The following is a 27,722-nucleotide window of genomic DNA, read 5'->3' on the forward strand; positions in this document are numbered from 1 at the left end:
ACAAGCATCACTTGGACCTGATGGTTTTTAGTTCTAATGTTCAAGACACACTGTGTGTTCTGTGTGCATATATGTATGTGTGTTCATTCTCTAACCAAACAACCTGTTCTCATTTGATTAGGTTTCAACCACAAGACATCACTGTATGTTTTCTTTCAAGATACACGTCACAGTGAGCCCAGAAAAGGGGAACTTCCAGTGTCTGTGGTAACATCACTTGATAAACAGATTTGTCTGTAGAGCGAGAGCCAGTTTGCATTTACTATATAAAGCTATGCAACCGTTGAGGAACAGACATTTCAAAAGTAGTGACTATGAGAGCAGCAGCCATCTCTACTCCAAGGCTGAACAAAATGCCAGGAATATTCTTTTCCTCTGCTAATACCAATGAATTGAAAGGATCTGATCACTTGCTACTAGACGACAAAACTCAGAAAAAGAAGCCAAAAGCTTTGTAAGTTTAATCTACTCTGTGCTTTGTGTTTTGAAATTGGATGATTTTAAATGGCGGGAGAATGAGTTAAAGAAAGGGAGTGCTGAATACTTAGCTGTCTATCCTTTGTGGGGAATGCCACTGCAATTTTTGTCATGAACTGAAAAAGATACAAATTGTGCTAACCTTCCTCAAAGATTTCAATGGTGTTCTCCACATGGAAGTAGATTTCAATTTAACATGCAATAGAAGAGACAAGTTCAGGTCTTGCTAGACTTAATCAAGTAGTTAATGGTGGTGGTTATTTTTAATATATGTAAGCATAGAGAACTACGGATATTTATTATCAGTTTTACTCTCATTTATAGTGGAACAGACCTGAAAGCCTATTTGAAATCCATGCTACCACATTTGGAATCTGGGATCAAATCTTCCAAGTCCAAAGATATGTAAGTAATCTTTTTTCCAATAATTAGCATTAGCCACAATCATCACATAATCTTTCTACCTGTTTTTTATAAATAAATTAAATACTCAAAAGGTACAGATTAATTGATTTTATATTTTAACCCACTTAAGAATACATTTTTCAAATAGTTTATTTTATTTAATTTCATACTAGTTTTCAGTGGATTAGCAAAGTGTATTTTTTCCTTTTTATTTTTGTCATATTTTAGTTAATCCTGTTGAGGGGCTCTAAAGTTCTTACAATTAGTTCATAAATATAATTCATGATCAGCTATACTCTTAATATGAAATGTTATCAAATGTAATTGGCAAATAGATTAAAAATATTTTTCCAATTAATATGCATAATTTGCTAATTTAGTTAAACTTTTCCTTCTCTGCAGACTTTCTGTAACAGAAGTAATACAGTGGTCTCAGTCTCTGGAGAAACTTCTCACCAACCAGAGTAAGTAGAGAGGAATGATACTCATTTTTCATGTCCAAATTTAAATTTCACAGCAAACAATAGCTACTGAGTGCAGGTTGTTGTAAGAAAACTTGTATTCCACCCTCTCATTGCTTACTGATGGCGTTAGTATAGTAAGCATCAAGAATTGTTATTTGCTTGATTCTGTAACTCTTTTCAGTCAAAAGTGCCTAGGCTGGAAGATGCTAATTTCCACAGAATTATGTAAGAACAAACCATTAAGACCATGCCCAGATCCTCAAAGTAGACTCATATTCAGAACTGTGGCAATATCTCCATTGCCTTTCTGCAAAGTATTTTTGTTTCAAATCCTTGTCTAAATGCAAAGCAGACAGACTTTGAAACTGTCTGAAAAGAGCAAAGAGATCGTTTTATTTTTTTTCCTAGCCTGGAATGCAATCAATCTTTCTTCTTCCCATGTATACAATATAATTTCCACTGGTTCATGAACTTCTTTGTTAAGTATGCTGCTTGTTAAGAGAAACATTGTAGGATTCGAACTAGTTTGTGAGTTGAAACTGGTCTCACAGACTTCCCAAAGGGTCTTGTTAAGCAGCTAATCCTTCCAGTCAATAGAGTTCCCTGTATATTAGAACCACTGTACTCTCTCCCTTTATTGGCTGGTCATCTATTGCTGCTGAATGATGCAGATTCTTGTACAGGGCTGAACTGACTAAACAAAGTTCATGAAAATGAAGGTCAGTGGACATGAATAGGCAAATCCTTTGCTTCTGTTTCCCTTGCCTAAAATGATAGAAATTTAAAGTTAGGATATATCATGGAAGGCTTCTAGCCAAACTTCCTTATTTTATAAATAAAGAAAATAAGGTCCAGAGCAGTGAAATGATTTGTCCAAGATCATACAACCAATGGCAGGATTAGGATTAGAACTCTTGTCTTTCAATTGGCCATCTTATGCTCTTAACCAGTATATCATGCTAGTGGAATGGGGAGATGTGATGCTTTCTTTTTAACCCTTACTTTCTTTTGTAAGAGCTGTAAGATAGAAAGGCAATGGCTAGGCAAATGGACTTAAATGACTTGCCCAGGTTCATGTAGCTAGGAATTGTCTGAGTTCAAATCTGAACCCAGGTCTTCCAAACTCCAGGGTTTACACTCCATCCACCGTGCCACCTAGCTGTCCCTAGCACAATACTTTCTAACTATTAAGCTCACCTAATTGTTCTGAGAATTGATGAGTTGTTTTTGAAAAATACATTCTGGAAAAAATTAACTACCATATAGAAAAATGCTTATTCTGTGGTTCACAGAATCACAGGATTTCAACATTAAAAGGGATCTTAATGATAATCTAATCTGACTCATACCTGAAAAGAATTCTTCCTTTCTACAACATAGAAAGTTTCTATTCAACAATGAAGCATTGTTCTCCATTTGTCACTAGACACCTGTGTGACTCTGAATATTTCTAAGCTTCCATTTCTTCATGTAAAATGAAAGAATTAGACTGGAAAATCTCTAACATCCCTTTCAATTCTAAGAATCTAGAATACTATCATTGTAGTAGTTTAGCAACATTCTCTAGTTCTCATTATAAGAGAATATAAGTTCTAGTTTTAAAAACTATCTTTATCATGTACTTAAGAGTTCAATTAATTTATGGTTTTCTTTTTTTCATTTCTAGCTGGGCTGGCTGTCTTTGGTAACTTTCTGAAGTCAGAGTTCAGTGAAGAGAATATTGAGTTTTGGCTGGCTTGTGAAGATTACAAACGAACAGAGTCTGATCACTTGCATTGCAAGGCTGAAAAGATTTACAAGGCATTTGTTCAATCAGATGCCACGAAACAAGTAAGTAAAGAACTAAAAATTGAACATCAAGGTGACTAAAATGTCTTTCAAATGACATATCATGGTCTCCTCTTCCTATGGTGGCTTCATTCCAGCCTTGCTAATTGATCCTTGGGTAAACTCAAGCAAATCACTTAACCTCCTTGGACTTGTGCTATAAAAAATAAGAGTTGGATTAGAGATGCTCTCAGGTCACTTCCATCTCCAAATCAATGATCTCTGATCTTATGAATAAAAGGCCAAATTCTTCATATTTATCTTTCTTTAATAGTATGCATTCAAAACTACCCTGATTATCAAGATTGACATAATTGACAAATTTTGCAAAATACTCTGTATTTTCATTGTTGTAGGGAATGTTCACCTTTAAGGTATACTTCTGGGTTATTGAATGGCCTCTGAAAATGGGTCTTCTTTATTTTTATTTTACTTTTTCTAGTAGATTAAAGGGTGTTTTTTTTGTTTGTTTTTGGTAATTGTTGCTGAAGTGCCACCTCCTGGGCAATGAGAAAATGCATACAGTGTGATGGAGTCAAAAGAAGTAGCAATGATGTGGTAGGAAGAGCAGCATGTCTAGAGATTTGGCTCAAGACTTTGTCAATTCCTATACATGAATCCTTGAGCAAATTGAGTACCTTCTTTGGGACCCCAACTTTCTGATCTCCAAATTGATGATCTCTAAATTTCCCTTAGTTCTAAAGTCTTGTGATTTATTGGCAAATTCAATGGCAATAATGAATAATCATTTTGCTATGGTCATCCCATACTGCAAAAAAAAAAGTCCTGGATCAATGTTAAAGGTACCAAGGGCATCCCAGATCACCATTTCTCTTCTCTAACCTTCTGTAGCTGTTAATGGGCTTTACCACTTATATTGGATTCTTAAGCCTATAGTGACTTCAATTGTTATTCAACTTTTTTCATATCTATGTGCACCTTATTTTGCTACTGAAAGTAGAAGAAAACTGAGGACAGATAATTTTTTATAAAATATCTCTCTTGTCTATTCCACAGTACCTGACATGGTGTTGGTATATATAGTGGAAAGAGAGGGAAAGGCGAAGGAATCTATCCAAAAAAGCTTGCTTGAATTAAATTAGTACATAGAATCACAGGATCATAATTATCATTGATCTAGCATTGGAAGAGACCTGAGGCCATCTTGAATCTGTCAATGTGGATTTTTAAATGACTCAGTTTGCCCTTAACTTTTTTTAAGTTTTGGAAAATATTATTTAATTAATTTAGAATATTCTTCCATGGTTACAAGATTCATGTTCTTTCCCTCCCCTCCGCTCCCCTCAACTCCCTTCCCATTGAAAATGTGCAATTCCTCTGGATTTTACATGTGTCATTGATCAAGACCTATTTCCATATCATTGATATTTGCACTAGAGTTTACCCTTACCTTCGAGAAATCCCAGTGTGCCCCTATTTTGGTTTGAATCTTAAGCACTTTTTTTTGTTTGTTTTGGAGGCTTCTTATTGGATGAAAGTTTTCCTCTCATGAAGCCCAGTTTCTTAGTTTGACTTTTGCCTTTGATTTGTTAGCAGCTGATGCTTCTTAATACCCTAGCTGCTGGCTGCAAAGAGGTTTACATACCTCTGTGTTTGATACCTAATTATCCAGAGAACATAAGGACTCCCAATTTCCTTTCCTTTTGGAAAAAGCATCCAATAGTGTGTTTTTTTCCCACTGGAGCTGGCATCTAGTATGCTGTCTTCTTCTGCCAGGGATGAGGTTCCCAGAACCTTTGATTTTGCGTGGTGTTTAGAGTTTGACTCTGTGTGGTGACTAAATATTTGAACCCTATCCCTATTCCTGATTAAGGAGTGTGTTTAATGATTAATTGGTATTATTTCCAAGTTTTTCCAAGTTAACATCTCCATCCCTCTTATTTTACAAATGAGTAAACTAAAACCCAAGCTCAAGGTCAACAGAAAATAAGCATCCAAGACAGGTTGTGTATCGGGGTCTTCAGACTGGAGACTTGAAACCCCCACTCACTTTAAATCAGTCTTCTTTGGAATATAAACTTCCTAATGACTAGGATTCTTTCTCCTTTTTTTGTCTTTGTATTCCCAGCACCCCGTCCATGATTCATAATATAGTAGAGGAGATTAAATTCTCCCTAAGATATTTTAACACAATGCTTTAACAAACTCATTAGAATTGCTGAGAAAAGACATGAATTCATCATGTTGTTTTCTTTAATCTTTCAGATCAATATTGATTTTCATACTCGTGAATCTACAGCTAAGAAGATTCAAGTTCCGACACCCACAAGTTTTGATGAAGCCCAGAAAGTTATATATACACTTATGGAGAGGGACTCCTATCCCCGGTTCCTTAAATCAGAAGTTTACTTAAAACTGCTGAGTGAACTTCAGGGGAACAGCCTTAAGTGACTTGATTCTAGAGGACCTGGGGAATTGAAAATGCCATCAGATCCAAAGGGAATGCTCCAGTGTGTCTCCCTGTGTGAACAACAGTAACTTTGCCTTTTAGGGTGACTTGAGTAGATTAGGGGAAGTACAAGTGACTCAGCAGGATTAGCAGGCACGTTGCAGAGTTGCTGTCTGAAGAAGAGTAAGCCAGATGAAAACTCAAAGATTGAAAGGGGAAGGAGTTACAGCAGCTTCATCACAAGATGTATCACATCACATAAGTCCTAAAAAAAAATCCCTCAAAACAGAAGGCAGGTCATGCTGTTTACATAGCAACTGTTAACAAAAGACATAAAACTAACAGCAAAAGAAAAGGCTACCAGGTCCAATGGAAACGTATGCAGTTGGGCATGATAGGGCGAAAGATGCACAATTCACCAAATGTTTTTGACTGATGTTTAAGTCCCATTGTTATTACATATGAAAGCATCTGAATGCCATTAACCTGGGTGAATATTTTAAAACTATTTATATCATATTATCACTACTATTCTTGATGGTTTTTATGTTTAAAAGTAAACTTTAACTATGTGTTAAACTATCCCATTTAGAACATGAAAAAGCACATATTTATGATTTAAGTTATCTGTGTCAATAATAATGTGAACTTCTATTAAACTGTTTATGCCACAAATAGTAATTTCTGTTCATTTCTCCTGGACAAATTTTTTGAAAGTCTTCAATTCCCCTTTAAAAGACTTCAAGAGTCTTTTAAAAGCATCCATTTTTCACAGGTATTTTAAAAATTCCAAATGAAATCAGTGGTTGTCTGTTTCAGCTTCCAAATTATAATCCAAATTAAAATCATAGATCAGGAGCAAGAAAGGACCTCAGAGGCTACCTGATCTAATCCCCTTATTGTACAGATGATGAAACTGAGGCCCACAAAGGATAAATGAGTAGCCCGAATTAGAGGAGGAAAGTTCTGATACTTTAATACTTTGATGTGTTCATCATATTAACCATGAAGATAATTCTGTCATCAGTGAAGACAGGAACTGTTCTCTCTCATCCTAAACAATGCCTTCTCCATAGAGCACTTAGAAAAATCCAAGTACAATGTGGTCCTTCCTTTGGTTCTTCAATTTGAGGCACTATGCCCCAACATCTAGCTACATGGCAATGGAAAAGTTTCTGAATTTCAGTTTTATTCTAAAGGAAAGGGGGATAATAATAGCTTTAGCACAAATTCAAAGGATTACTATGAGATACATCTAAAGCACTACATAAATTTCAATTAAGTTCAGACAAAGACATACTTTAATTAAATCCCTTGTCTTCAATTCTTAAGTTTTCCATCTGTGCTAAGAATAGCCCAGATAATAAAGATAAACAAAACAAAACTTGGTCACGTTTTCAGAAATGGAGACTAGTGAAGAAAAGGAATAAATCATAAACTAATAGAGCTGTAACATGATATCAAAAAGTCATCTAATCACACTACTGTCTTAAGCAATTGAAGATAAATGATTATTAATTCCACTCAAACCTCAGGTATAAATGTCACTTGGCAACAAAAAATGGAAGGCTCTTAATTTGTTTTAAACTAGAAATCTTTTTCTGGACAGCAGAAAGATAAATAAGCTTCCAAAGTCCTGTGTCTATCCCACATAGTTCTCTCTTTGGCATCTCAATGACTACTAGCAGTAACTTTGGTAGTTATATAATGAGATACCCTTCAGGCTCATCCTGGGATCATCTAATTAGGTTCTAGGAGAATACAGGGAGTCAAAATTTGGAAGAAAGCTTAGAGATATTTAGTAAAAGCAGTGCATTTTACAGATGAGCAAAGTCAGGCTGACAGGGGTTATCTAATACCCAAAATGATATGATTAATGGTAGAATAGAAATTGGAATTCATGCCTCCTGTTTCTACTCCCCCATATTTTGACCATCCTCTTGAAAATTTCAAAATGGCTCATGACTGGCCTCTTTCATGAAGTTCCCTCTTCCATCACTACTCTAAACCCAAACACTAGAATCCCTACTTACACTTCTAACTGGAAATAATCAAAGGAGTCTTGTTGAACTCTTGTCATATATCTTATGAAGAGGATTCACATCAGAGATTGTGTTAGATATCTGAGGTCCCTTTTTAATGCCAAGATTCTATCATTCTAACAAGGTCTTCATAATATCTCTCCCATATGTCCCCCTCTCTCCTCTGACACTGCTACCACATTGATAACAAGTCTCCATCATCTCACTTCTGGACTACTGCTGTTACCATCCATCCATTAATAGAGCTCTCTTCGTCAACCCCATCCTCAAATCAGCTGCTAAAGTGATCTTCCTAAAGCACAAAAACTTATTATTTCATTTCCTTTATATCCTATCAACTCCAGGGACTCCCCATTTACCACCAAATCAAATATAAAATCCTCTGTTTGGTTTTTAAGGTCCTTGATAACCATTTTTCCTTCCTTTCCTTCCTTTCCTGTGATGCCTAGAATTATTGCCCTCCTCGTCTCTACCACCCAACTATCTTGGCTTCCTTCAAGTCTCAGCTATAGTCCCTCCTTGTACAAGAAGCCTTACTCAATCCTTTTTTAATGCTAGTCCCTTGCTCCTGTTGATCATCTATAATGTATTACATATATACACACACATATATAATTTATATTTACATGTACTTGTATAGTTTGTATTTAATTATTTACATGTTGTTTCTGCACTTGGATTGTGAGGTTCTTGAGTCTTTGCTTCTTCTTTGTGTCCTCAGTAGCTAGCACAATGCCTGAAATATTATAGGCACTTGTTGCTTGTTGATGGACAAATGGACCCCTAGAATATGAGTTCTTAACCTAGGATTTGTGAACCTAGGTTTTATGAACCTAGGGTTCACAATAAAACCTAGGGTTAGGTTTTATTTTTTAATGTTTTGAAAGCTGCATTTCAATAAAAGTGAGTTTCCTTTTTAGTCTAACACATTTTAAATATTTTAAAACATTATGCTGAGAAAAGGTCCTTAGAATTCAAAAGACTGCCAAGGGATCCATGACACATATAGAACGTTAAAATCCCCTTCTCTAGAAAGTGGGAGTATTAGGAAAGACAACATAGAAGCTTGGGCATCAGCTGAAATTTGAAGGAAACTAAAGATTTTGAAAAACTGTAGGTAAGAATAGAATGTATTCTAGGCAGAAGGGATACCTAGAACAAAGCACAGATGTGGGAAATTGGGTGTCACATATGAGAAACAATAAGAAGGATAGTCTGAACAGACCTCTGTATGTGCAGAGGGAGTAATATGTAATAAAAATAGAAAGGTAGATTAATTTTAAAAGCCAAGTAGAAAAGTTCATGTTTGACAATTGAGAGAAGGAAAAGAAGACTGGTTAAAAGATTTATGCAATATTTCAGGGGGAAGGTGTTGAGGATTTTCACTAAGATGGTGGCTTTATGAGTAGAGAAATGGTAGAAACCAGATTTGACTACTGAATGGATATTTATTATGAGTGAGTGAGTTTTTAGGATGTTAATGCATGCCCAAAGGCTGTGAAAATGACTGATACCTTTAACAGTAAGCAAGTTGCAAAGAAATGTGGGTGGATTAAGGAGTAAAATGAACTTTATTATGGACATGTTGAGTTTTAAATGTCTTCAACATCCTGATACAAAAATACATATCTTACCAATTCTTGCCACCCCATAAAACTCTTCTAGCTAACTAGAATTTATAAAATGCTTTAATACTTGCAAAACACTCTTCTCAATGATTTACGCTCTCTCTTTTTTTTTTAATTGGGAATGCATCTCTAGTTTTATAACAGTAAAATTTTTATAACAGTAAATAGAAATATTTGAATTATGCTAGTTTATTTTAATTATGTGAAAGGATTCTTGTCACTGTTAGAATTAATTCAAAAGAGGTTTTCCAAGCTTAATTCATCTTTGTTATAAAAAGTGGTTTTGTCCTTGAAGAATGACAAAATAATAACCTCAGGAGTCTAGTCTAATAGTAGAATCTGAAATATTACATAGAAATTCTGGCATGCAAGATCATGTCCTGTGGTCTGAATAAGAAATTAACACCTGAACTAGGGTGGTAGTTGTAGTAGAAAAGAAAAGAAATGTGAGAGACATAATAGCAATAAAATTGGCAAGATTTGGTAACTCTTTGCATGTTGGAAGCCAATGAAGGAAAAGATATTAAAGATGGCAAAGATGTTTTGACATTTAGAGAATCAACACTTGATACTTTTAATAGGAATTCAGGAAGAAGTAATAGTTTGATGATAGATTATGATGGTTCATATTGGGACAAAAATCAATCATAGAATTTTAGAAGGGACATTATAGAACCAAGTGAGGGGGAAAAAAAGAGGAGAATTAACTTTCCCTATGTCATATGGGTTAAGGAAACAGTTAGAACTTGGATAAAGTGAAACTAAGTTGATAATAGCTTTCATTCCTAAATGGGCTGTAAACAGATTGACTTTTCAGCTGTCTTTGTTAGAATGTATTTATTCCATAAATACAAAGAATCTTCTAATAACTCATATTTCTATGGCACTACAAGGCTTATAATGTATATTCATAATTATATGAATGCAAATGTCAGAATTTCTGGATTTTTAGATGAAGACTACTGGAATAGTTGATGTAGAAGGGATTCTGGATTCTAGTTACTACCAAGCCCCAAATCTACTTTTTGCAAATGAAAAATACTATATGAAACGCATCCTTTTCACATTTAAATACCAGTGGGAAATCCCCAAACCAACCATTCCTTTTAATATCTTCAAACTACCTTGTCCTGTCTTTATCTGGCAAAACTATCTAAAGAACTTGTTTCAGAGTATTAAAAGAAGACTGATTCAGTAGAATTTTAACAAAAGGATAAACTGAGGCAAATCTCCAAACAAGATGATATTTATGTGCAGGGGTATACTTCTTGTCAATAAATTAGTCAGTAACTCACCTCCATTTATGACAAAGACCCCAAACAGAAAGACAGTTCCCTTTTTACAGGGTTTTGGGGAGTATATAATAAAAAGCAAAGTAGAGCATATGACATCTTACAAAATGATTGGTTGCAAAGCTGAGAGTCACAGGAAACAAAATGGTTGGAAGTTTGGTCATTGGAGAGATAGATATAGTTCTTCTTTACCCATGAAACTAGGTCAGATGAAAATCCAAGGCTTTATGACTCCAAGTTTAACACTCTCTCCAATATACACTATTGCTTCTCTCTCCTCTTTTCTTCATTCAGTTGAATTATTCAAATTAACCAGTTTTTATTGAGTGTCCACTCAAGTAGAAACAAAGAATAGAAGGAATATTGACCAGATTTGTGATTTCATTGATATAGGGGATTCCCAGATGAAGACATTCTCTCTACTAATACAGGTTGGCCACTTTACCCAAATCTTTCAGGCAGAACCCCAAAACTTCATAAAGGGTACTCAGTTTGAAGGAAGAAGAGAGAGTCAAGAAGGAAGAGGTTTCATGCTACATCTTGTTGATTCCAATTCTACGATGTATTTCATATATTTCTTCTTCCTCTCAACTCACACAATCACCACCTAAGTTTGGGAGTGGAATATATAGAATTAAACAACCTAAAAAAATCATAGTGTTTCAGTACCTCAAGTATCTGACATGTTTGTTAAGGTATTCCCTCTCTCACACAGACCCCATCTGCTAAGACTATCACAACTTCTCTCAGGTGGACTTTGAAAGTTATTGAAGGAAAAAAATGTAGCCAATTGGCTGTTAAGATTTCCAACTGAGCTAGACTTGTCCTCAGATGACAAAAAGCCCGGGTTATACTAAAGCCTTCCATTTTGGTAGAATTTGGCAAAGTTTGCAGTGTACTGGCAGAGACTTTGAGAATCCAGGGTCATCTCCAGGACACAATGGGGCCCATGGTAGGATTTTCCTGGAAGAAAACTTTATTATCAAATTATTTTCCTTAGAGTCCACATTTCTCCCAATTATTCTTCTTTGCAAACACTTTGCAAACACCACGCATTTCCAGACTCAGAATTATTCTACAAGTTTTGAACTGCTGTAAAAAGGATTATGGAAACTCAGCAGGCAGTCCCCGTGTCCCTATATTTAGTACAACTGTCATGCTAAAAACTCCAGAGCACTCAAGACTTATTAGGTGAGAGGAAGGCAGCCGATCAGCAGACATTTTGGCCACAAAGCCAGCACGGCTGCTGTTTATCTTGGCGAGATCATCTGTTAAGAAGTGATCTAACTATTGAAAATGCAATAAAAACAAAAGCTGAACACACCTTCTCTTTTTGGACATGTGTCAGCTCAGCTACTTGGAGAGCCAAGTCTTATAAAACATTAGAGAAATGAATCATCTTCCTATTATTTTTGTGCTTTTAGGGTGGCTTTATTAGACATTTCAATCTGCTGTGATTAGTTACAGCAACAACCATGACTGAAACCAAAGTTATATGGCATCTCAACCAAAAATTCCCAACTCACCCCAACAGTGGTAAAGTCATATATTTAGGGTAAAGCTAGGATTAGCAAAATGGTCAGCCAAAATAAGTGCAAGTCAAACATTTAACCTATTATCTTCTTCCTCTGATAGGATGCCTGAAAGAAGCTGTTCAACTGTAGGTTCAAGGCCAAAAATATTAACTGAAGAATGAGCCTCTGGGGAAGACTTGTGGTCTGTGTGAAAGGATTTCCAGTTATGTATATTTTAATAAGCACTTATTAGACATTCAAGATGTGCAGAGAATAATGTATCAGGCATGAGGGGATGGGAAGTTCAAAGTTCAGGTAAGTTTGAGGTCTTGCCCTGAAAACATTTGCAGTTTGGTAGGAGAATGTAAGATTTGCACAAAAATAAACAATTCGTGGTAATTGCTCTAGAGAGTTGTAAGCAAAGTATAATACAAGGAATAAAGGAAGAAAGAGCACGGTTATGTAATAGGGATGTACGAGAGTTCACAAGTGAGGGAATATGGGAGTGAGACTGGGTTCTGTTTGTAGACTCATAAGATCATAGTTCTAGAGGTAGAAGGGATGTAGGAAGCCATCTGGGACCACTCATGGAGTGATGTCTTGGCTGGTGCCTAAATTGGACTTTAAAGAGGCAGAGTTGCACCAAATCATTAGCCTCACTCTTCCAGTCATTGAACTCTCATAGCAAGACAAAAGTCAGGATGGCTGGTGGTGGTCCAGGAGGCAGGGGATGACCTTGGTGTTTTCCAATGTCTGACCAAGCTCTAGGAACTCCATGGCTCCTGCTTCAATTTCTATGGCCATTGAAACCGATTGTTCTCCTCTATCCAATCTATCAGAGGAAAATTTCACCTGATTGGGGAAGACATCCTCTTAAGTCTCTGACAGGTTTCTGCCTGTCAGTTCCTCTCAACCTGGTTTAGTCTGCCTGTCAAGATGGTTTTACTGGGGTTTGGACAGTTGGCAGATGGACAGCCCTGAAAAGGGCTTGGCAAGCCTCACACCAGAGAGGCTAGCCCTTCCTATATACCTAACATATATTAATATAGAGGTAATGGGGAGTCACTGAAACTTCTATTGCAAAAGGTATGATATAATCAGTCCTGTGTTTCTAAAAAAAATGGCAGCTATCTATATGGAGAAGGGAACACACATATTAAACACCTATGTGCCATGCACTTTGCAATTATTATGCCATTTGATTCTCACAATGACCTTGGGAGATTAGTGAATAATAGACTGGAGACAGAATGGCCAGTTAGGGCATTTGAAGTAGTCTTGGTGAGAAGTGATGAGGACCTGAACTAAGTTTGCATTCATGTGCCTATGAAGAACTGGATGGATACAAAAGGTTGAGGTAGAATTAATAAGATTTAGCAAGATTGGATGTGGACACTGAAGGAACAACAAGAGTTAAGAGTGATTTTCCACTTGCAAATTTGCATGCCTAGATGGAAATACCTTCCACATATTGAGTAAGGAATAAGGGTAGTTGGGGGGGGGAGTGGTGGGATTTGGGAAGAGATGATAAGATATGTTTTGTATGGGTCGAGTTTAAGGCAAGAGAAGATGGGGAGAAAGTTGACTCTTCCATTGAAGTCCATGGAGTGCTTACTTATGTACCTGGCACTGTGCTAAACTAAAAAAAAAATTTTTTTTAAATCCAAGTTCAATGGACAAGCAGGCTGATAAGAGGTGATGAGTCAGTAGCCCCAGTTTCAGCTTCCTCTTCTCGGGCTGTATCCTGAAGACTACATGATGTCATTAGAATTACAAATAGAAAATATCTGAGCATAGAATAATATTTAAATAATCTCAATAAATTAGCAAAGTCAATCTACCATACCAATTTCATAAGAAAACTGTCTGACCCACCTGGGTTCTGGGGCAGAGGAATGAGGGAGTTTATATATTTTGTTTCCTGTGATGTTTATCAATCCATTCCTTTGATCTATGTAAGCACTGGTATTTATGAAACCTAATAAAATTATCTCAATTAGTGATCGCTTAACATCTGGGACTCCTACCCCTCCCCTTCAATAACACATACACTCATTATACATAAACAACATCAAAGGACTATTCATTCAAAGGTCAGCTTGTTGTAGTGCAAGTTTCCTGAGTGATTTAGTACTCTTGTACCTTTCCTCTGTATTATTCATAAGTTTAGTTCCATAGCAGTCAATGCAACCAACTGGTATAAGTCTTAAGCACTACTCACATAGCATTAGAGCCAAGAAATGAAGGTAAATGGATAGATGATTTAAAAAGAGAAGCTGAATGAAATGTAAAGACATTGGACACTGGAACAGGGCTAGAATCCCAGGCTATTTATAACCTGAAGGAAACTTCACAACCTTCCTCTCTACCACATCACTCCCAACATGTACACTTGCCATTGTGAAAGGAGCAGTGATGTTAATTAATGAGAGTAACTAAAAAATTGTGGGTTATTGAGTGGGGATATTAGTTCCCTAGATAAGGTAGCAGCATTAGGTAGAACTTTCTTTAGGATCTATCTAGTTTTGTGAAAGCCCAACAAAAGCACTCCTGTGACTTCGCAGGATGGAAATACCCTACTGATGAATATTGGCCACATCTGCAATTTATGATCATAAAGATTTGCATGGAGTACTGATAATATGAAAAACTTTTGTATACTCATATAGTGTGTTTCTAAGGTCTTTCTGGATCCATCATGTTGACCAGGAATTCTTCACATTTTTTTTTTGTTCTATAGACCCCTTTGGCTGTCTAGTGAATTGTAAAGATCCCTTCTTAGGGTTGTGTTTTGAAATGCATATGTAACATATATACTGGGATTCAACTTTTTCAGGAAAAATCCCTACTACATCTCCCTGTAGTTTCTAAGTTTCCCTGAGGTTTTAAAAGGTATCTCTATGATATTAGTTCCTCTATCAAGGGGGGTCAGTTACTATCACTCTAGTTCCATTTAACCATTTAACATCAATTGGTTGTTAACAAATGGATTTTCATTTCAAGGATAAAGACCAAACACACAAACATTTTCTCCTATTTCTGGGACATACTTCTCTCAGACATTATCTTGAGCTATAAGAGCTTACAAGCACTTAGCTCAGTTCTACATAGAATTGGTTCTACCACGTTCATGTCCAGAAGAAATACAATTTCCATTGTAGTTCATGGTCATAATCAAACTTTTCAAATGAATTATTTTGATCAAGATTCATAACTTAGGTTTTCAGACCCTTAGATTTAAGAAGCTCTCTAAAGTTGGATTTTAAATAATATTTTGATTACAATATAATCAAATATGTAAGTAATTATATATTTCCTTATGTTATCCTTCATAATACTATGTATTTTATTTTATGCAGTTAGAACTATTATTCTGAAAAGCTGTTCATAGATTTTACTAGATGTCTAAAGAATTCTATGGCCCAAAAAAAGTTTAAGAATTCTTGGTTTAGATGTTTTATGTCAGAAAAGATATTCTCTAAATTTGTTGTTATATCAATATAAACTCATTTTTATAACATCTATTATAAATGGCAGTTGCTGGGTATAAATTGAAGAGAAAGAATTGAAATCTCTCCTAAAGAGAACTTATTTATAAATATGCATGAGTTCATCACCTATTTGGAATAATGCCTAGTGGGGAGGTTATAGGCAATAAACTCAATAACCAAAAAGGGAGGCAAGCTAAGGAGCAAGGATTTGACATATTAAAATAGCAAGAATAAGCATTTTTACAAGCACTTTTTAATTTAGAAGCTATGTTGCTGCGTCAATTACACTTTATTTTTATTGCTCATTTCCTCCTCCTTTTCTCTTTAATCAAAAATGCGTAAACAGTGACGGGGTGTCTCCTAGGCGCACAGCTGAGAATGTACAACTTCAAAGAGTCTGAGAACCATAGAGAATGGGAGCCATTTCATGTCACCAAAGAAAAAATGTCAACTGCTCCACATCCTGCAAGAAAAAATGGAAATCATTTAAATAGTCCTCTAACATGAGCGTCTGAGGCTTGGGGGGAGCGGGTTTAGGGGAGTTGGAAGGGAATGAGTTAAGAGTGCAGTAAAGAAAAAAACTTAAATGAATATATTGAGAGAAAATGACACCTTTTATTTTTCTACTTATACATTAATATATTTGAACTTTAATATTTTTACCTGAAATATCCAAATAATTAAGGGAAAGGGCTTAGAACCAGATAATTGGTTCAACTTTCCATTATACTTTAGCACAATTATGTATCACAAAATTGGACCATGAGATATGACTTAATCATTTCTGTTTTCACAATGGACAATATTTAGTGAAAATACACTGTGTGATATTTTACATTTCTATTCTATCAATTGCTTAGATGAATGGATGAGGTAGGGGTCCTACTCACTTTGTGAATAAAGATAAGACTTTTAAGTATATAGTCACTACCTGAATGTCCAATGTCAAAGAGTTTGCCCTGTAGTCTTTTCTAAATAATTCAGGGCACAGGGTATTCATTTGCTTAGTAAATTTTTAACATCAGCCTTTATGGAAAGACTTTGGATTCATAATGTTTTGGTAATCCAATCAAGTAAGATAACTACAAATTGACAAGAAGCTGGGCCCATAATTGAACAGAAGAAGGAAACAGACTGGATTGTATTACAGAAATTATAGAGTGTCTTCAGTGATTTCAATCTTCTCTCTGATACAGACACAAAAACCACTTTATCAGTACCAAAAATGTCTAGATGACACTCCTACATGTGACGGTGCATCATGACACATAATGATCTCTGATGATCAAAGAGAAGTAACCTAAAGTGACAAAGGGAAAGCAAATGTGGGTGTAAGTAGTCTGTCTCCCTCCAATCATGACATGCATAAAAAGAATAAGAGATAACATTCAAACCTATTATAAAAAAAGGATATGGACCAGTCATGGTCTATTGAAAGGGAGAGATATCAAACAAAAAACCCTGAATTCTATAATATGATGAAAAAACATTAAAAGAGACAGAAAAGCCTGCCATATATATTAGATGAATCTCTTATGCATGATTTATAAGAATACATGGACAAGAATAAAAGAGGATGAGAAGAGTTGGATGGCTTGTGATCTGCAACACTAGAAGGTATATTGAAATCAATGAAATCATATATTTATATATCACTGAACTATAATATGGATTGCTGATTGTATTTACATGAAATACCCCCTTTCAAAGGAAATATAAAACTAACATACTGATGAGTTTACAGCTGTTTTTCTTCTTCACAACCCATCTGTAGTATGAACAATGTTTAAATATTTATATACTAAAATATAAATATAATGTCATCACCTATAATTATCATATGTGGCAGACAACCAGAATATTTATGTTCATGAAACCTTGTCTGGATCCACTACATACTCAAAATTACCACTCTCAAGCTCCCATTTTACTCTAAATTTCTCCCCCTTTGTTGAACCAGAATTAGACCTGTGACATAATAAGGCAAAAAGACATTTACTTATTTTAGAATGCAAAGTAAATAACACGAATCTAAAATAAACTGCAGATATTTCATCATATGTCTCCCAGAGCTTCCTTCCCCTATGCCTTCAGTCCCATGAGAGTATGCATCTACTCATCTCCACTTTCTAAGCTGTGTCATTGAGATAACCCTTTAAGTGAGGAAACTTGAAGGATGGGCACAATGACTAACTGGTCTGATTACCAGAGGAAGCTCCAGGTCTGACTGGCGTCAAAAGGCTAGAATGCCCTGACTGAGGGGAAGTCACCTGCTGCTAGTAGTGAGAAAGGAATACCATGGCTGAGCAGGTTCTTAGTTCTACACCCATTCTGCCTCTTCTCTTTCTACTTATCTCTGCTGTTTTTAAGGTTTAAACCTCTTGATTTTGTCTTTTAGTGCCTTGCATGAATGGTTATCTTCCCATCTGCAAGCATTTACTCTCTTCTAAGTGTCTTTCAGAAACTTCTATTTTAATAGGGAAAATAAAGGGTATCCTCATAGGTATATACAAAACATATCCCGAGCAGAAAAATGGGTGGGAAGCTAATTACATCTGGGGTAACCAGGAAAGATGTCCTGCAGAACATAATACTTGAAAGGACACTTGGAAAAGAGGGATTTCCTGGAGTGGAGGTGGGGAAAGGGAACATTTTATACAAATAGATATAGATATAGATATAGATATATAGATATATTTATAGATAGATAGATATAGTACCCCTTTGGAAGAGAAGGTTGCTAAGAAGAGCTCCCTAATACTTCAGAGCAAGACCAGTTAGCAGTTGCCTTCTTCTCATCAACCAAGATGACACTTTTAATTAGATGTTGAACTGGAACATCATGGATGAACTAAAGAAGTAATTCCTGACCTCAGGTCTCATTCCTTATGTCTCTGAAGTAAAAGGATGATTCCTTGATCTCTGAAGGAGTGGGGAGAGATGATTTGGCCCCAAAAGGGCTGCAAGTCAACTCATGTCCTCTTAGATGCACCAGAATCTGAGATTGACTCGTTTGTCTTGTCTTTTTGCTGGCATTGGACCTTTTGATATTCAAATAGCTGACACCCCTGAACAAATGAGCTTTAGGCTACCATCCATCATGTTCTGTAGAGGAAACAGAGGCAGACTGGTCAAGAGAATGAGTTATTGGCAGGGGGAAAGATCAGAGGAAAGAAAGGGTCCAATGAAATAGAAATAATTAGAAGTTCTGTGAAATTGTTCTGAGACTCAAATACCACAACTGATTATAATCATTCTATGATTCTTATTAGGGTAGCTAGGTAGCACAGTAGAAGAGAATTCTGGGCTTGGAGTCAGGAAGACTCATCTTTCTGAGTTCAAATCCAGTTGCATATATTTATTAGTTGTATTACTCTGGGTAAGCCACTTAAATCTGTTTGCCTCAGTTCCTCATCTGTAAAATGAGCTAGAGAAGGAAATGACCATCTACTTAAACAGGACTGAAAACAACTAAACAGCACGATTCTTTGTTGCCTACCATTTCTTTTCTGTGTGTGTTGCTGTCAGAAAACATTTATTAAACATCTACCATATGTCAAGCACTGGGCTAAACACTGATGATACAAATACGAAAAAAAATATATATATATAGGTCCTACCCTCAATGAACTTACGATTGAATGGAGGAAGACTGTACACAAAGAGAAGTTGAAGGAAAATGAGAGGAAATGTATTGGCTCAGGGGAATCATGAAGAAGTCACAAAAGAAAATAGTTAGGTGGGAAATGAAGTGATGTCTGACTTGGGCATAGTTCTTAAAAAGAAGTCCTGAGAAGGACGTCATTCTCTCACCCTAAAAATCAGAGGGGCAGAAAGGGAATGATAGAGAAATCCAAAAGAATGTACATGAAATAATGTGTGTGTGTGTGAGAGAGAGAGAAACTGACAGACACACAGAGATAGATACAAAGAGAGAGTGAAGAAAAAAAACAGAGACAAAGAGAAGAGAGACAGAGAGAGGAAAGACCAAGACAGAGACAGAAGAGAGAGAGGCATTAAAACTGCTCCATCTCTGATTCATATTTGTACACTAGTACTTTTTATGTTCCCTTCAGATGTCAAGGGCTCCTTAGTCTAGAACCAAAAATGGAATTGTTCCTAGGAGTCTGGAGAATCATCCCACTTCTGAGCATAATAAACTTGTTTAGGAGACCCATGGGTTCCTTGAACCCAGGGCTAATCTTGAGAGCCTTTATGGCCTCAGCCTAGATATGCCTGGCTAGCTGCTGTGATATATATCAAAACTTCAAATTAACTGACTGGCTAAAGACAAATGCATTGTCCTTACCCAATCAGGGGTGCTTTGTTATTGTTCAGATGGGAGATAAACACTGAGAAGATGTGGGGAAGTATCCTGTGTCAGGATGAATAGGATTCCAGAAAGTAAGATATAAGAAGACCTGAAGGAATAAAAAAAAGCACCAGTTTGTGAAGGGCTTTAGGTGTCAAACAGAAGAGGTTCTGTTTTATCCTAGAAGTAGTGGGGAAGCACTGGATTTTATTGAAAAGAAGGAATGATATGGGCAGATCTCTGCTTTTTGAAAATCACTTTGATGGCTATATGGACAACAGATGGGAGTGGAGAGAACCAAGACAAGGAGTCTGAGGCAATAAAATGATATCTTGAGTTACAGAAAAGAGAGAGAGAGAGAGAGAGAGAGAGAGAGAGAGAGAGAGAGAGAGAGAGAGAGAGAGAGACTATGACATACCCCAACCAACACGTTTGTTTTACTGCTATTAAAAGAAGGTAGTACAATCATTGTTCCCTTTTCCTCTTCCCTTGGTTTTTCAAAACTATATTCTCCTTCCTAGTAGGCAGGCTTTGAGGAGGCAGGCTTTAGGATGGGCTTGCACATGTTCCAGACATCTATGAGCAAAAAAGAAGAGACCAAGTGACCCAATGAGTCATAGGCTTCGTGAAGTTCATTCATCACTGCAGCTTCCCAAAACAGACAAGAGCTATTTTTGTTCCTTTGTTCTGGAAAACGAAAATAACTAAAATATTAGTGGAGTTAAAGGATCTCCATCTAACCCTAATCTAGAGATTTACCCCTTGCCACCTGTCACCAAATAGCACTACATATTGTCCTAATCAACTGTTCTCAGCCTATTCTAGAGCCCTGATATAGTTTATAGGTCATCTTATATCAGAATAAATTCTAGTTACATCCTAAAAGTGATAAGTGTTTTTGAAATATAGTCTATAGATCAGAAGCCACTGACCAGATTCAATCTTGGAGACTTACCATTATAGAGGAATAAAGCTCTAGAAACATCTGAAAACCCTTAATATTTATTTCTAGCTATCATTAGGAGGATTTATTCAGTTCTCTTGTAAACACTGGACAACCAAGGCATGGAATATAGAAAATAGAAATAGCTTATTGCACCAAAGAGAGGACACAGGCATAATTTTTATCTGATCTCATAGGAAATCAAGAAAAGTTCCTCTTATGGTAGCCACTGAATTCTAATCAGTTCTGTAGAATGTAGGGAGTACGCCCCATGTGGTTAGCATCTAGAAGTAAGCACTTTTGAAAATGGAAAAAAAAAACATATTCTCTATCAATTTACCTTTAAATGAACTTCTATGACTTGGACCAGGCCACAGAAATTATATTGAAGCCCAAAGAAAACTCAAGGAAAAACCCAAACACTTGACAGGAGTGAAATCATCAGCCACGGCTGTCAACCCTACTACAATGGTAAAGTCTCAATCACAAAAGTTCTCCAGAGAAGTTGGGGGATGGATGGAGAGACAGGAAAGCCAGTATCCTTGGAGATCAATTCTAAAAGATTGCTGTAGTATCTTAAAGGAAGCTTCTAGCAATGTTCTGAACCAGATTAGTGGAGAAATTGCACAGTTTCTTGGAGAAGTCATTGGACACCTGAGTTCATATTCTGCCAGTGCTATGGCTTCTTTTATCTTTTGTAAGGGATTTCATTCACCTCTTAGCCCTTAGTTGATTTATCTTCAAAATGAGAGGTTTGAGCTAGATTGGTTGCTCTTCCAGCTTGACTCATGATCTCTAAGGCCTGTAGCAAGTTTAAATACTGTGGATTAGAATTAGATCATGTTAGTATGCAATGTTGCTTTTAAACAGTTGTTTTTTCAAGAAGTATCAAATTTGAATTTGACTCTAAAAATACTTGCAATAACAACCCCTTTGGAATATAAGTGTATATATCTATATAATTTCATTCTATGTAACATCAATTATTTATCTATAAATACAAATTAAAAAAAAACAACTCCTTTGGAATATGTGTCAAATGTAATGAAATATGTAATTATATACATAAATACAAATTGTTTTAACATATATATAACAACAATCTCTTTGGAATTAATATATGTGTGTGTGTGAGGTAGACCAAAAATATATATGGAAACAGTCTGGGGGAAAAAAACAACAGGAAAACATATCTGCAAACAAGCAAAAGTTATCTCTATGAACTTGTGGTATCCTTTGAGATAACACTCTTTCGAAATTAGGAAAAGCGCAGAATGAGAGCAATATATAAAAAACTTATTTCAGATTGTGACGTAGAATAGAAAATGTCAAAAATAAAACAAAACAAACAAAAAGGAAGATAGCTGAGGAGATAGGAGAGAAAGGGCCATGGAAAATTTTTTAAACAGATAGAAATCCAAATGAAGATGATGGCCACATAATTATTTATAGAATCACAGATTTTTTAAATCATAAAGAATGCTAGAGATGATCTTGTCCCATCAATTTTTAGATAAGGTCAAGAAAGACAAATTGACTTGCCCATTCCTCTGGTTCCTTAGTAGCACAGTAGAAAGAGCCCAGACCTGATAATTCCTGAACACTACAACACACTGGGTCACCTTTATAAATGTCAATTATCTATCCCATGCAGTAAAACACTGATACTGTGTGGTATTAAGTATGTCAGGATGTTTACTCCTAAAATCAAATGTCCTGTTTTTGAGTTCTTGCATTTGTTTTGTTCTTTTTCCATCGGGACCTTCAACTATAGTCAGTGTGAAAAATTCTAATTTTCTCCAAATTCATTGGTTTAGTTGTTTGATTGGTTATTAATAGACAACTCTGTGGTATGATAGAAAGTATGCTAGATTTATAATTGAAAGATCTGAGTTCAAGTGATACTTCTGCTATTTATTAGCTATTTGAGCTAGGGCAAAACACTTAAAATCTCTCAGGTCCTTTCTCCTACTTTAGAATTCCTACTTCACTAAAATGCTATCAAGAAACTCACATTTTTTTAAATGGATCAGAGCTACCCTTCACTCACTCTGTCAACCCCCTCCTTCCTACTGATAAGAAACTAGAATTTGGATGTTGGACTGCTGGAAGTAATAAGTAATAAATCAGTAAATCTGAAAGTCCAGATAACGGTTGAAAAATAATGTCATAAGTGGATAGAGTTCCAGATCTGGAGTCAAGAGGACTTGTGTTCAAGTGTGACTTCAGATATTTCCTAGCTGTATGATCATGGGCAAGTCACTTAACCATGATTGTCTAGTCCTTGCCTCTCTTCTGTCTTAGAATTGATATTAAGACAGAAGGTAAGGATTTTTAAAAAAGAAAAAAGAATGCCATAGTCACCAATGTCCATTTTATTGTGACTATGTTCCAGGATGGGCTAGCTATGGAGCTAGATTGGAGAACATCTCTTGACATGGGAGCTTCAGACTTCTCCATGGTCTCCCTGTCTCCTGTGTATTCCTAAAGCCATGAGTCCCCAATCCGTGTTCCCTCCAGAGTTTTTGCCTCTTCTTCTGATTTGTTGAACATTAAGCAGGAATGGTTTTTGCCTGCTAGAAGGAGAACAAATTGGGGACCTAAAGACTTCCTAGAACTCCTAGTTAAAGCAGATTCTTCACTGTCAGTGAAACCACCAGGTTTTACAAATTAAGTGGGCTCAGAGCTGCTTGGTAGATGTTCTCTACTATGCTAGAATAACCTTCATATTCTTCCCTCTGGAGGTTCTAGGAGTCTCCCTGAGAAATTGGGGGATTTTTTTCTAACATCATTAGCTCACACATCAGCACATATTCCAGTGTGCTCCCTCTCCACAAATTTTGCTTTCAGTGATTATTTCCCAAGTTCTTTAGCTGTTACAAAAAGGATATTGACTATGAAGATATACCAAGAACATAAATAAAACATTCTAGCCACCCACCAATACCTAGAATCACACTCACCTACACTATCTCAGTCCCTTAGAATAGGGGATTCAGACTTGACACTTTTTATGGGGCATTAATCCAATCAAGATCACATCCAAATACAAAAAAAAAACTAGATGAGTTTACAATTCAGCTTCATTTCTCAGGACCTCAGTGCTAGGCTTTTTTTGTTGTTGTTGTTCTGTCATTTCAAACTCTTCCTGACCTCATTTGGTCTTTTTTTTGGCAGAGCTACTGGAGTGGTTTGCTATTTTCTTCTGCATCTCATTTTATAGATGAGGAAATTGAAGTAAACAGGACAAAGTGACTTGCTCAGGATCACACAGCTCGTAAGTATCTGAGGACAGATTTAAACCCACCAAAATAAGTCTTCCTGATTCAAAGGTCACTGTGCCACATTACTGCCCACACTTCTGAGAGTTAATAGGACTGAGTCTCCCATGCATAAATGAGTGGGCTTTGTTATAACTATTTTGTCTTTTTTTTTTCCTCTGCTGGGTTTTCAGTTTTGTCTTGAATGGCTGAAGCCCCTGGATATAAGAAACACTGGCTAAGTGAGGAGTTCCTATATTTAGCCACAGTTTTCGTTTGCCAATTACCTAAGCCTTCCTCTAAAATTACTTTATATTCATTAGATATTTATTTTGTATATACTCTATGGTAGCACCCCAAAGAGAAATATGAGTTTCTTGAGAGCAGAAACTAATTCATTTTCATTTTGTATCCACAGTATCAGGCACATAGCAACTGTTTAATAAAGTGCTTGTGGATTAAATGATTGATTGATTAATGATTGATTGATTGAAAAAGTTAACCTCTTCCGAATCTTTCCTAAGCAAAACTATCTGGATTCAGTAACAAATCTGCTATTGTTCAGTACTCCCAGAAGCCATGTTACAACTTAACAAGTGAGATCACATATCATAACATATAATAATAAATAATATAGCATAGCATGTAATATATAATCATAACATAATAACAAATAATATAGCATAGCATATAAGATAAGATATAACAATATAGCATAGCATACCATAATAAATATGATAAATATAATATTATAAACAATATAATATAATAAATACTATACCATAACAAAGAGATTTAATAACTTAAGACTATACCAAGACTTTTAGAAGTTTCCTTTATGTGAGTTGTTATTTTTTTTCTTTTTCTTTAAGAGAATGTCTTTATGGTCATATCAGATATGTCTGTGGGTGAATGTCTTTCAAAAAGATTACATATTTTCCTGATTACCATAAAAAATCTAGATGCAAAGACAGCTTTTCTGTTTTATAAGTTTGTTTTACTATTCCAGTGACCTAGCGCTGTCTATTTTTCATCATGTGGGTGGTGTGTTGGTATTTTGCTTTTAATTTTCAATGTCTGTGCTACTATCTACTAATCAACATCCCAGATACACAAAAAGGAAGGAGAGATGAGTGGGTAATAGATGAATCACCCCCCATTGTTTGAGTTCCTGTTAGGTTCCCATTTCACTAAGTGATGGCAATTTCCTTAAATATGTGTATTTTGTGTATATTTATATGCATATAAAGATCTACAAATATATATATATGCATAAATGTATGTATAAGTGCATGTATAATCCTACTGAATATGTGATCACCTCATTAGCAGGCTGTGTTCAAATATGTGTTTGTATGTGTGTATCTACATATGTGTTTATACATACATGTTATGAGGGACATATACACACCGTGCACACCACCCACATACACCATAGTTAAACCTACAAAATATCTAAGGTATTTCTTTTGACATGATAGCTCTAATCACAAAGATACACTCCAAGGACAAACATTTTTGTCACAGGGATTGTTTTTCAGTAACAGGTGCCATATGAAAGGAATCTGTGAAGACAGAAGATGGAGAAATCCATGAAGACACCCACCTCCTATTCATCACATAAGGAAATGTGGTAATGAAAAAAGAGCCCCGGATTTAGATTTAGAGTCAGAGGATCTGAGTTCACATCCTCCTCCACTATTATCCTGGTGACTTCAATCAGTCAATTAAAGCTCTCAACACCCTCATCTTTGAAATGAAGGAAATGCCCTGGATGGCTCCAAGGTCCCTTCAGACTCTATATCAATGATTCTAAGCTATGAAAACCTTTTTCTTCTCCTTCTTACAATCTGTGCTACACAGGTTAATCTTACAAATCTTACGCCATTCTAATCATGCCATTTTGCTATTCTGGCACTATAATATATTTTTTCTTTATCCTATAAGCAAAAGGAAAGCCAAACTCTTGTTTATACATTTTTTTAGACCAGGAAGAGAAGTGGCTCCTCTAACAAGAATCAGACACATTAGGTAATTCAGCCAGGAATTCAAGTTCAGATCACTGTCCAATAGCTTTAAGATTCCAGTTTCTTCCTCCTTTTAAAAATCAGGGCATCTGCCACCCTCCAGTCTTGTAGAACTTCTGCCAAGTTCAAAGACCCATCAGAGGTCACTGATAGTGGGTCACCAATTGCATACGCTAATTCCTTCAATTCTCTGACATGTAGCTTACCCAAATTTGTGGTAGAAAGTTGTTAAGGGCAGCTAAATGTTTTCTAACTATTTACCTTCCCTATTTATTTATTTGTTTGTTTGTTTGTTTCAACCCCCTCTTGGCAGTTCTGTTCTGCCTTCCTCAATCCAAAGAATTTTGGAATTAAAAGAGAGGAAAAATAAAACCTGAATACTTATGTCTTTTCCCATTTCCATCATAATTAGACTATACACTTCAGGTAATGGCTCTATATCAGCCTGAATCTTCTTGTTTTCCCAAAAATGGGTTTAAATTTTACTTATCCTTAGAATTCTTAGAAAACCTCAGCTTATTCTGACCCTTAGCATATCTGATGCTATAGGACCTACCTCCTTTGTGTATTCATTCATTGCCTGATCTTGCTTTTTCATCTTGTCACATTTTAAAAATCAACATCAATTGGTGATTTCCATGTACTTACAATAGGATTTGGAGACAATTCTTTGTTTTCCTTCTTACTAGAATACCTTCTCCTTCTTTAGGTTTTCTAAATTTCATTCTTGAAAATTGGGCTTGGCTGACTTCAATAGAATTTTAGGTCACATTATCCCCTGTTTTATCTGAAAGATGTTCTATAAGAATTTACAGATGTGGTTCTAAAGTCCAATGAGAGTGCAGGATTAGAGATATGGCTAATTGGTACTTAATAAATGATAGGTGCTTAATAACTACTTATTGAATATGGTGTCTCTCCCTAAAGAATGTAAACTCCTTGATGGAAAAAAGGGATGATTTTATTTTAATTTTTGCATCCCTGGTGCCTGGCACATATCCTGTACATATTCTGTACTTAATACTTATTTCTTGATTGATGCTTTTACATAGAGGTAGCACGTAAAGCTGTGGCAATAAATGATATTTTGAGGGAAAATAGTATAAGAAAAACTCCAAGTTTGGGCAGGGTAGCTAAAAGGAGTTATCAATACGTTCATCTGAATATTTCCCCAAAGTTTGATGTTACAGGCAAGTAGAGGCAAGAATTTTGCCAGAAGACCTCCCTGTAACATAAGACATGAATGTTTACAACATGGAGATCTATAGCATGGAAGAAAGGGTTCTAGAAAGGGAACAATAGTCAAAAGGAGGAAGCACATTGAGCAAACACAGCCTGTGACCCAAACGTCTTATGTGCTTCAAGAGGTCTTATCCAAGACAAGAATATTTTTTTTGGACTAATATAAGGATTTGAGCAGATCCACTCTGGGTTATATTGGCAAAGGCAGAACTCTATCCTGTAAAAACTATTTAAACAGAAACATAAGAGTACAAAGACAGATATGACCTAGTAATGTCATCTAGTAATGTCAGCATAGAGAGCATACAACTTGACCTGGGCGTAAAGGCAACTTGTGCCTGATGATGCGGACACATCTGCTTTAATAATTGGAAAAGAGTGACTGAAA

General features: G+C 35.9%; 1 protein-coding gene across 1 annotated transcript; it reads left to right on the forward strand.

The window, feature by feature from the left end:
* Positions 1-262: 262 nt before the first annotated feature.
* RGS1 (regulator of G protein signaling 1) lies at positions 263-6,258 on the forward strand. Its single transcript, XM_001376556.4, has 5 exons — positions 263-454; positions 802-882; positions 1,285-1,346; positions 3,013-3,176; positions 5,400-6,258. The coding sequence occupies exons 1-5, from the start codon at positions 315-317 to the stop codon at positions 5,583-5,585; spliced, it is 633 nt and encodes a 210-aa protein (XP_001376593.2). The 5' UTR covers positions 263-314; the 3' UTR covers positions 5,586-6,258.
* Positions 6,259-27,722: the final 21,464 nt, after the last annotated feature.

This window comes from Monodelphis domestica, chromosome 2, assembly GCF_027887165.1.
Source record: "Monodelphis domestica isolate mMonDom1 chromosome 2, mMonDom1.pri, whole genome shotgun sequence".
Taxonomy (NCBI): domain Eukaryota; kingdom Metazoa; phylum Chordata; class Mammalia; order Didelphimorphia; family Didelphidae; genus Monodelphis; species Monodelphis domestica.

Coding starts and splice junctions, on each gene's coding strand:
- RGS1 (XM_001376556.4), top strand. CDS start 315: ATGAGAGCAGCAGCCATCTCTACTCCAAGGCTGAACAAAATGCCAGGA. Junction 455..801: donor AAAAAGAAGCCAAAAGCTTT/GTAAGTTTAATC, acceptor TCTCATTTATAG/TGGAACAGACCTGAAAGCCT. Junction 1,347..3,012: donor GAAACTTCTCACCAACCAGA/GTAAGTAGAGAG, acceptor TTTCATTTCTAG/CTGGGCTGGCTGTCTTTGGT.